At 45.7% G+C, this 11342-nt stretch overlaps 1 protein-coding gene and 1 long non-coding RNA gene across 7 annotated transcripts; one reads left to right on the plus strand and one right to left on the minus strand.

Moving 5' to 3' along the window:
• Positions 1-3640: 3640 nt before the first annotated feature.
• Positions 3641-10466, plus strand: THAP7 (THAP domain containing 7). Of its 2 annotated transcripts, none has more exons than XM_081168764.1 (5): positions 3641-3742; positions 6647-6726; positions 8287-8439; positions 9263-9379; positions 9718-10466. In XM_081168764.1, exons 2-5 carry the CDS (start codon positions 6647-6649, stop codon positions 10271-10273), a joined length of 906 nt encoding a protein of 301 aa, XP_081024890.1. In that variant the 5' UTR covers positions 3641-3742; the 3' UTR covers positions 10274-10466. The 2 variants fall into 2 exon arrangements, with proteins under 2 accessions (XP_081024890.1, XP_081024889.1); XM_081168763.1 differs by lacking the exon at positions 3641-3742 and adding an exon at positions 3808-4093.
• Positions 6060-10438, minus strand: LOC308572585. Of its 5 annotated transcripts, XR_014001816.1 has the most exons (6): positions 10297-10438; positions 8268-8447; positions 7889-8015; positions 7286-7408; positions 6596-6810; positions 6060-6379 (listed from the first exon to the last, which is right to left on the minus strand). It is a non-coding gene; the product is annotated as an uncharacterized lncRNA (long non-coding RNA). The 5 variants fall into 5 exon arrangements; XR_014001814.1 differs by lacking the exon at positions 6596-6810; XR_014001815.1 differs by lacking the exon at positions 6596-6810 and having other exon boundaries at positions 6060-6393.
• Positions 10467-11342: the final 876 nt, after the last annotated feature.

Here is an 11342-nt window from a genome sequence, read left to right on the forward strand (position 1 = left end):
ATATCAGTTCAGCCCTGGCTTGCTCATATTTTGCACAGTGCAACAAAATATGTTTTATAGAATCGATGTCTTGAGCACATGAGCAAAGTCTGTCCTGGCAGGGAACTCCTCTCAACCTGCCATCCAACACTGCAGAAGGAAAGACATTTAGTCTGGCTTTGGTGAAAAGACTTCGATAATTTGGTACTGTCAGGTTTGGTAATTTGGTACTGTCAGGTTTTTAATGTAAGATGTTAACTTAAAGACATGCCCATATTGTACTCCTACTGCCAGCGGACTACAGACTGCGTGCGATCTAGATCACAAGACACTGTGTGGATTATCCCATAATCTTTGTCTTTAGGACGCCTTCATAACCCAGGTAATACAGTTGGGGGGGTGACAGACCAATAGAGGTGGCTTTTTTAGCCATGGTTTTCTGTCATTTGCTAACAAATTCCTGCAATACACCTTTCCTTCTAAAAGGAGTGATAATGTTCAGTATAACAGCTGCCCTGGAACAGGAAACGTGGTGCTCTTTAAGGGTAGGAGAGGAAACTCATCCCACCTTTCCCATCTACCTCAAATCTTACCCCAACATGCTAGTGTTGCATGTATCTCCAAATCTTGCCGTATCTCCAGATCTGGAGTGGGCAGAATTGAGCTTACCCAACAACTTCAAAAAAATCTGGCAGAGAGAAGAGATCCCAGGAGACTTTAGAGATGCCAAAATTATCAATCTTTTTTAAAAAGCTGATAGAACGGATTGTGGAAATTATTGAGGCATCTCTTTCTTGACCACAACCAGCAAAATTATTGTAGGGATCTTAGCAAACCGTCTCCTAACTATATCTGAGAACACACTTCCTAGATCCCAAAATGGTTTTCGATGTTCTAGGGGGACAGTGGATATGAATTTCACTGCTTGACAGCTTCAAGAAAAATGCAGAGAGCAAAATCAACCCCTGTATATGGTGTTTATCTACCTGACTAAGACTTTGGTAGTGTAAATTGTACTGCCCTGTGGACTGTCCTTCTGAAAAATAGCTGCCCAGATAAATTTGTGAACATCCTTTGGCTCGTCCACAATAACATGATGGCAACAATCGCGGATAACAATGGCTCTCAAAAGTCAACCATTCACAGTGGGATCAGACATTAAACAGGGATGTGTTATTGCCCCAACTCTATTATCTTCATCTCCAGCTGGAGAACATCCTTTACCAAGGGTGTCATGGACTTTGAATAAGCACGAGCTCAGGGCAAAAAGGAGAAACAGCAAGAGGTAGGGCACATTTGACAAACCCTCACTGTGATCAACTCCTGCCAGGAAACCTATGTCCCCACTGTGGAAGGACTTGTGGATCCAGAATTGGCCTCCAGTCACTTATGGACTCACTGTTGACTGTGTTCATGGAAGATAATCTTTCTTGCCAAGAGTGATCGGAGGAGGAGGAGGAGGGCTCAGGATTGGCACTGTTTACCAGGCTGAAACTGCTTTATGACTACCTATATAGCTGAAGATGGTATAGTGTGAGGAGAGCATTCTAATTTCACAATTTTCATGTCTAGGATAATTTAGATTGCCAGGATCAAGGAAACCACTTTCTTCTCTCCCTATATTTCCCTGTCCACTGCCACATTGCAACTGTCGGTGCAACATCCCATAACTTAAATGTTTTCAAAGACTTAATTGCTGGGATCAGACCTTCTGGTCTAGTTTCTTTCAATACTTCTCTTTCCTGGGAAGTAAATGGAAGCTGATATTTTTAAAACTGAAGAAATCCTGCATTTCTACCAAAAATGGCAGTTTGACCTTTAGTGGTAAACCCAAAAGTTCCTTCCATAGCACCCAACTCCAGGGAGGCACAATAATATAATTGTGGGGGCTGGGCCCCCACAAAGTCAATGAGAAAACCCAGCAGGCGTCAGTGGCACTGCCTCTGAGAGAGTTGTTCAGCTCCATCCTCTGGAGCCAGCCAACAAGGCATCCTTTCCCGGGGGGGGGGGGTGTTGGATCCTGCCTGCAGAGAGGAGGAAGGGGAACCACCATGCGGACGTGCGATGTCATGCACATGCCTGTACATATGTGTGTGATGTTGCACATCCACGTGGCAGCGGCAGGCACCCTCAATCCTGACGACAAGATGGCATCCCTGGTTCCTTCTCCATATACAGTCATACCTCATGTTACATTTGCTTCAGGTTGCGTGTTTTCAGGTTGCGTCCCGCGGTGACCCGGATGTACCGGAAAGGGTTACTTCCGGGTTTCGCCGCTTGCGCATGTGCATACGTGCAAAATGACATCATGCACATGCGCAGAGGCGGCAGATCATGACCCGCGCACGCGCAGACGTGGGTTGCGTTCTTTTCAGGTTGCGAATGGGCCTCCGGGACGGATCCTGTTCTCAACCAGAGGTACCACTATATTGAGATGGGTTACTCGAAAATATTTTTATCTCACCACTGTTTAACTTCTGGAAGATCAGAGTTTGTTGAAGCTGACAATGCAGAGCTTTTCATTTTTAATCACAGACTGACTCAACACACCTCAAGTCCAATTGAAAGAGGCCCGTTAGAAGAGGCAATACTCAAGATAATGAGTTTGTACACCACTGAAACTATAATTCTGAAGAATGCATTGCATATTTGTTCAGTTCCAGTAGAGTGGGGGAGGAATAAAAAAGTTAGAATATATCCAAACACTACAAAATAACATGCTGAAGGTAATAAATTTGGCTTCATTGAAGTTGTAAACGTATTTTCCCCTAGCAAAAACTGCAGTAAAAAATTGGAACATGGCCAAGAAGCCCATGTAGCCATAATATTCTAGTCTGTGGCCCTTTACATAGCTTAAAGGGAGGGAATGCAAGAGGAGGGATAGGGACCTTCTGGAGAAGGTCAATGAATGCTAAATAGGTAGGAGTCACAAAATAAAAATAATTATTTAAAGTTTTTATTTATACTTTTCAAGTTTATACATTTCATTAGTTTTACAATCAATTTAACATTTCAAAGTTTGACTTCGTTTCCCCTCTTTCTGCAGTTCCTGAAATTTATGTTTTAATATCTTCTGCATATCCAAATTCATTTATTTTGCCCATTATCTACTTTAAATATATACTCTTATGAAACTGCAGGTTATTACAATAATCCTGCTAATGTTTTTATCTGTTTGCAATTTATCTGTAAATATTCAATAATTTCTACTCTTTTATAAAAAGTCTGTTATCTTGATTTCTTATTCTCGCGGTCAGCTTCGCCATTTCTGCATATTCCATAGGTAGAGGGACCCATGCGAAATTGGTAGACAGGAACTTACTATCTAACTTTAATAACTGTCACTCGAGTCTGCTTCTTTCTCCCTTCCCCTCTTTTGGTGTCATGTCTATCAGCCTGTGAACTTTTGGGCAAAGGCTGCCTTGTCTAAATGGACAGAACCGCTTTAAAAGCAAACCGGCCCACTGACAGTTGGCCCCCAGGCTCGCACGCCTCCTGCCGGGGTGCTTTGGCGCGCTTGTGATTGACCCACGGGGCGACGGTACCCGCCTTTTCATGCGCACGCAATCCGTTATGCTCTTTTTTTCTTTTAGAACCCGCATTTGATCTGAAGGGGGCGGCCTTTGATTGGCTGTAGGCGGGAGGTTAGGTTGCGCCAGGCTGCCCGGAAGCAACACAAGCGCCTAGAAAGGCGAGAGGGTGATTGGTCAGGTGGGGGGTGATACGTAGGAGCTGCAATCTCGCTCCCTAGAGATAGGAAAAAGTGAGAAAAGCGCGCAGCCTGAACTTCCTGTAATACACAAGACGCAACCCCTAGGTTTTCCTACCCTCGGGCAAAGACGCCTAGGAATGCAGACTAAAATGCTTTTCATAAAAGCGTTGTGATTTCTTGCGTTGGCTCTTTGCTCTACGGGGAAAGCGATCCTTGCATTCTGAACGTCTGAGCGAATGGAATTCGAGAGCGGAAATGGCCGGCGCCGAGGGGGCTCTCTTCACTTTTTCCTATTTCTAGGTCTTCGCTTGCTCGCGCACCTATTCTCGCGAGAAGGTCTGAGATTCCCCCTGTCAGCTTCGAAGCCGCGACGGCGGTGCCCCGAGCAATGGGAGTGGGGAGGTGAGGAGAGAAACCAATAAAATAAAAATTAGTGACCCCCTCACCCGACTTCTCCGCCGCGAGCCCTTCCTCTGCGTCTCCGTTCTCGGCGGTGGGCAGAGGGGCATTTTGGCCGCTTTTCCTCCTTTCCCGGTTGGGGGGGGGAGGGGGAGAGAGAGATGGAGACCTGCTGTGGCCCCGCCCCTTTTGCTCTGCATATCCCCCCCAGTCATTTCAAACTCTGGAATGTCCCTTTCCTTGCGGGGGGGGGGGCGGCGGGAGGCGGCTCATGACATTCCCTCCCCCATCCCTTTGGGATGGTCCTCAGTTCCTGCCACTCAAACGTTCTTCCCATTTCATTCCAGATTAGCTGACCCGAAATAATGGGCGTAATTGGCAAAAAACAAACAAACCTCACAAACCTTTCCTTGCCCTCCGCCGGCCCCCATTTAGTGATGCACGTTAGGACTTCCACGGTCGGGTGGGTGAAAGCGCGTGAATGTAAGGGCGTCGCCAGTCTGTTTTCAGCTGGTATTAGATTAGGTCAGATTAGGACCTTGGGGGTTGTGTGGGGTGGGAATCCTGGCTTCATTCCCCCACTATTTGGCTCTGAAGCTGGTTACGGTGACCTTGAACTAGCCACCCACCTCACTGTGTTGTTGTGAGGGTTGAAGTGAGTGGCAGCAGTGGAAGAGCACCGGAGGCATGAACCCCCAGGGGGATGGATGGGATACAGGTTTTAAAAATAAATAACCCCTTAGATCAGCAGCTGAATGAGCTGAATGGCTGTGAGATGTATGAAACCTTCTGTCTAGGCCTCTCTCTGTTTCACTTAAGAGCAGTGTTTTCTCATTCCTATCTCGTACCGCTGTATTTTCTCAGCACCAGCTTTTGCTCTCCGTTTTCCTATTTGTATCCTTGTCTGGATTCCAGTGTTGTTGGGCACCATCTTGCCTCTAGTGCAACCTAAGTGATATCTGCAACATCCAAATGTGAGCCAACCTGGCAGTGAGGGAAGAAAATTCAGCCCTAGCATCATAAAATAAAATGCCGTGCAAATGAAAATAATGCCTAAGCCAAAAGGTGGAGGGTTAAGATCTCTGAGAGCTTATACTTCAGCTACCATGTTACATTGGATCTATTTAGGCCAGCATTCTGATGCAGCATTGGCCAAGTAGATCCTCTGGAATGCCCCACCCTTCCCAGCAGTGGATGAAGGCAGCTCTCATTCCCTGTTGCTTTGTGCCAATATCTGGTAACTGGAAACCTTCAGTTTCAAAAGTCGAAGGATATGGCCACTTACACAATGGGTGGACAATCTAAAACTAACAGCAGGAAGCAAACAACAGAGAATGCTGGAGAGAACTTGGAAGAGGTGTACATCCAAATATGGATGTAAGAGGCTGTGGAAGAATAATATCCACTTATAGCAGTTGATGGTCTTCTCCATGAACATGTTCAATGCTCTTTTCTTTTTAAAGTACTAAGTACTAAGTTATCACATCTGGGTATTGAATTCACTGCATTAATCTGCTGTGTGCAGAAGCACGTTCATTTCTCTGTCCTTGGCCTACTGCCAAATCAGTTTTATTGGGTGACCCTGTTCTAGTATCCTTTCCCCCTCAGCACTCATAATTTTATATTGTTTTGCAGAAGTAATTTTCTCTTCGCTTAAGACTCCCAGTTTGGTTTTTGAGCATTTTGGTTTGATGCTTTGATTGTCACCCCCCACAACCCCAAACCCTGACGAGAGCTTCAGTAATCTTCTTCCAAAGGATACATGGCTTGCACAGCCTTATGCCAATTCCTGAAGATGGTTGCTCTGCTTTTAGAGCTGTCCAAACCCTAAGTGTATTTACTTAAATGGTTTCTGGGATATTGCTTTAGTGTTATAAGGATGTTATGTGCTGCCTTGCTGTTTCTGCTGTTCTACAATGAGAGATACAGAGGCCCAGAAAATATGAGGGGGCTTTTCTTTTTTCTCCCCCCCTCCCTCGTTATTTCTGATGCCTTGCAAAATAATTGAAACAGATGCAAACAGAGAGTAGGTGCTCATCAAGTATAACAAAAGGAAGAACCTGCATGACTTGTGTGTATTCCATGCCAGACTGAAAAACTTTCTGTGTTCCTGTGCAAGGGATCCTGCTTCTTCAGAATCTTAGATGTCTTGTGAAGGTGGGCTTTAAGTTTTGTCTGCAATGCTGGTGAAATCTCATAAACCAGGTGGGTGGATGAAGATGATTTCCAGTAGTTATATTGTGGGGTAGGACTTCACTTCCCTTTATAGCTCCTTGTCTTAACCTCTGCCTAAAAAACAAAAACTAGCAGATTATGCGAATAAATTGTGCTGATTAGAATAATTTATACAGCTTATAGAATTCAGATGCTTTGGGCAACGAATTATGATAACTTGTTGCAGAACTTTGGGACTTTCTTAGGACACTTAGTCAGCCCTTGAGGCTTCTGAATACCCAGCATGTCCCTTCCTCTTAAAATACAAATATAATAGCTGCTATAGCTTACCCTGAGTCTTCAGGATAGTGTGGGTTTTAAAGTTCCTCTCTTTTCTTATAGATGCCCCGCCACTGTTCTGCCACTGGCTGCTGCACCCGTGACACTCCTGAGACACGCAACCGAGGCATTTCCTTCCATCGGTGAGAGTTGATGCTATTCGGGGCCCACCCAATCTCCCTTTCAAAATGGTGCCCATTTTGAATTGAGGGCTGGCTGGTACTAGTCTGCAGGAATATCACGTTGGGGATATTAGTATTTCTTCTTATATTTCTGTCCCACCCTTCCTTGAGGAGCTCATGGCAGAAAATAAAGTGTGTGTGTGTGTGTGTGTAGCCATTGATCCAAAGTTAAAGCTGTCACAAGGCAGAGGAAAGGCTAAGAAAACCTACCAGATTCCTGCTGTCACTCCTTTGACTAGTTGAAGATCTTTCCATTACAGTGGTACCTTGGTTCTCAAACTTAATCCGGAAGTCCGTTCCAAAACCAAAGCGTTCCAAAACCAAGGTGTGCTTTCCCATAGAAAGTAATGCAAAACAGATTAATCTGTTCCAGACTTTTAAAAACAACCCCTAAAACAGCAATTTTACTATCTAACAAGACCATTGATCCATAAAACGAAATCAATCAATGTACTATACTATAAAATAAATAAGACAGTATTGTAGATGATAAAAATTAAAATTAGTTTTTTTTTCTTACCTGCACTGATGATAGTCATTGTTTGGATGGGGGGCTTTTATCCACTTCCGCAGTTACACAGTCAATCAATCAGTAGCTGAACTGGGTTCCACACAGTAACAAAAACAAATTAACTGAAAAAGCCTAAAAAACAAAAATGCAAAATATATAGCAAAAACAAAAGCGCCACACTTTATCCATTCCGGAAGTCTGTTTGACTTCCGAAATGTTCGAAAACCAAGGCACAACTTCTGATTGGTGCAGGTGCCGCAGAAACAATAGCCGACAGCTGCACCAGATGTTCAGCTTCCGAAAAATATTCAAAAATCGGAACACTTCGGCGTTTGAGTACCAAGGTGTTTGAGAACCAAGGTACCACTGTATTTCCCTGCTATCATTTCTGGAGTTCACAGTGCCTTTTTACGGTACCTTAAGCAGATTTCACACAAACAGAGGCTGTAATATGCATACTTCTTTTTTAAAGTAACAATCATGTCCTGCCCTCTCCCTCACCAAAAAAGGCGTTCAAGATAGGGGTTTGTTGGCATGAAATGTGAACAGGAAGGGCAAGTTGCAGGGAGGCTTCACAAAAAACTATGGAATATTTTACCTAGCTACACTTACTTTCCTTTTGCACCACAGTGATACTGTTGGCTGAACAGCCATAATCTCTGGAAATAGTAATGTAGATATCCTTGTAGTGTCTCCTAGCATTAAAGGGCTAGAATGATGCTGTAGTTCTTTTTCCAGCCTGGGAAAGACTCTTATGTTAGCCAAGGATCTGGAGTCCCAAGGGATCAGTCAGACTCAGTTTGCCATTAAGCTACTCACCCAGAGCAATTGTTATTCCATGCAATCAAATCATACTTTTGCTCTATGATGCACATAAGTCCACATGACAGGGAAGCTCCTGGGATGACATTTTCAGACAATTGTCCTTGTGCCTGGGAAGAAGGCCTCCATTGTTTTGCTGCACTCTGCTCTTCATCCTTGCCTGACTCACCTCCTCTGTGTGCTCCTAGACTTCCAAAGGACAACCCCCGGCGAGCGATGTGGTTGGAGAATTGTCGGAGGAAGGACATGAGCGGCCAGGGTCTTTGGGACCCTGCCTCCAAGTATGTTTACTTTTGCTCCAAGCACTTTGAGAAGAGTTGCTTCGAACTGGTGGGCACCAGGTAGGTCACTGGAATATGAAAGGGCATGAACCGCTAAGCAGAACTAAAACAGGTGGATATGGTCACAATTGGACAATGTCTTAGATTATACATTTGACATTGGCAAAGGTGCTGCTTGCAGAGGGGGTGGAGAAGGGAGCTAGAAATGACTTAAAGGCCGGTGGGGTGGGGGGAACAATTGTTGAAGGCCAGAAAGCTGTCATGGAAGACCTGTGGTTTATTCAGGGTGACCAGCTTTCAATTTAAATACTTTTTTGGGGGGTGAGGGCAGAATCCAATGTGTAGATGCTGTGTAGATGTAGATAAACCTAGACATACCCAAGTCACCAAGACCTGTTAGATCAGTTTGATAAAGTAATGAAGGTGTGTGAGGATCTTAAGGACTCAGGAAGAGGCTTTTCCCAATAAGTATCACTGAGAGCAAATAGTAGTGGGCATAATGGTCCGACTCCTTATAAAGCAATTTTATATCTTAGTAGTATAAGCAAGTGGGAGTGCTGTATTGTGGAGGTCACACTGGATTATCTCCATTGAGATTTGTGGGGAGAAATCCGAATTTAAGCAGCATGTGTTACTTACAAAGCTCTGTTTATTTGGGACTCAGCACATGCAGTTGCACGTGCAGAGATCTAGAGGGAAAACATTGCAATGCAGAAATATAACTGGCTAACCACAGGTGCAGCTAGCACCTCCCAGAACCCAGCAGCTCCCCAAAAAGAGATGTCTTGCTGCAAGGTCTATAGTTCAGATGACCTTCCAGAGAAGGATGCTTGCCTGTCTGAAGCCAGAGATGGCTTATGAGTGTTGATGCTCCTTTTTGCAGTGGCTACCATCGGCTCAAAGAGGGTGCTGTTCCCACAATATTTGAACTTCACGCCAAACTGCGCCAAAAATCAAAGCTAGGCAACTCGAAACTCGCGAAACGTCAACAGAAGCAGAGGTGAGTATTGCCCTTCTGGCTTCTCTTGCCATGCTCCGTGGAAGGTCTTCCCTCCCTTCCTGTACCATCCTATGAATGTTAATTATGTTTAGTGGGGCTTGCTTCTTTGGAAGTGTGCACACAGAATTGCTGCCTTACTGCAGGGGTAGTGAAGCTGCCACCCTCCAGTTGAAGTTGAACCACAGTTATTGCTCCATGCTGGCATGCTTTGGTTATTTCGGGAACAAGGGCATGTCCAATTTTGTCATCCTCTGCTTGTCATTACACCTGCGATAAAAGTGTGGCAGATCTTCCCCACTCGGTTCCTGTCTGACCAGGGTTCTGTTCCTTGCCTACAGCTGCAGCCCTTGCCTGGAGGAGGAGTCGAGTCCTTTGTGCATGGACATCTCCTGCTTCCCTGCACAAGAGCTGCCAAGCCCTGGGGCTGCTCCCACCAGCGGCGAGCCTCGTAGCCAGCCTGACCTCCCGGGGCCGGTGTCGGAGAGCCTGGCCACCCTGTCAGACATTCCCCTCGAACAGTCACCTGCTGCTACTGGCCAGGAAGAAGCTTCTCCTTCTCCGGCCCTCCCAGAACCTGTGGGGGATTCATCCCACCCTGTTTCCCTCTCTCTCTACATGTTGCGCCTGCCTCCTCCAGCTGGGGCTTACATCCAGAACGAGCACAGCTACCAGGTAGGCAGTGCCTTGCTGTGGAAGCGGCGAGCGGAGGCGGCCCTTGATGCTCTGGGGAAGGCGCAGCGGCAGCTCCAGGCCTGCCGGCGCCGAGAACAGCGACTCCGCCTTCGGATCTGCGAGCTTCAGCGCGAGCGGCGGCCGCACAGCGCCGAGGCACATCGACGGCTCAAGGAGCACCTGCAGGTCTTTGAACTGCAGCTCCTCGATGACCTTGAGTAACTTTGGGGCGGGCCAAAACCGACCTTTCCCTGTTTGGTGCACTCTCAGCTTCAGGCTGTGTGATGGTTCCTGCGGCTAAGCTGTGTGCCAGAACTCGGGGTCCTCCAGTTTGGCTGGCCGGTTGGCACTCGCCGCCTTCCCTATCACCATTCACATATAATCTGTACCTGTAAATAAATGCTGTTTTGTATGATGGATGCTTCCTACTCGTCTGAAAGACACTTTTTACAGCAGATTTGCAACAGCTGTCAACCTGCGGCCTTCAGCATGGTGTTGCCTGAGGCATAGGAAGGATCATACAGTTTCTAGCAAGTTTTGGCTCAGCCTTGCTCACAAGGAGATTGAATTAGGGGGTGTATGGGATAAAGGTTGTCCTGTTTTCTGATGAATTATAGGTTTACAAGTATCTTACGATCCTGTGGGCCAAGGCATCCTCATCCCACAGAGGCTTATCCATAAAATATATATGGTGGAGTGATGTGCATCAGCAGGAGAAGAGCAAACTCGCCATGCTGGAGATGGCACTATCTTTTGAGGAACAGTTCAATAAAACCACTCAGATGGTTTTAAGTAAGTAAGCCAAAAGCTTAAGTGAAGTCTGGGCTGCTAGACTTGCTGCGAAGCAAAACCTGTCCGCCTATCAGCTGAGTTAGGCCTGGTGTATGTAAGGAAAGACAGAAGCGCTAAGACAGGAACAATAAGTACCATTTGTTGGGCGTTTCTCATGTGCACTCATAAAAACAACCATCTGTGCTCTTCAAATAGCCTTTTGCAAAAATGTTTTATTCAAAATGCTGGAGGGTCATGGGTGAATATGAGTCTCATTACTGATAATTGAAACCTGCTCTGGGAGCCTTTTTCAGCTCAAAGAGTGGAGTGAAAACAGTTTAAAAATGCACATTAGTGGCATGCAGAAGCCTGCTTACCTGTAAGGATCTCTTTTTGGACTGGGGCAAATTGAACCAAAATGATTTCTATAGTTTGCAACGGTTGCAGGTTATTTCACTTTGTGCTGGCACCCGTCAAGGACTCAGCTGCCTGAACAGAACCACTTACATGCCTATCATGA

Source organism: Podarcis bocagei (assembly GCF_964188305.1).
Source record: "Podarcis bocagei genome assembly, chromosome: 13".
Taxonomy (NCBI): Eukaryota; Metazoa; Chordata; class Lepidosauria; order Squamata; family Lacertidae; genus Podarcis; species Podarcis bocagei.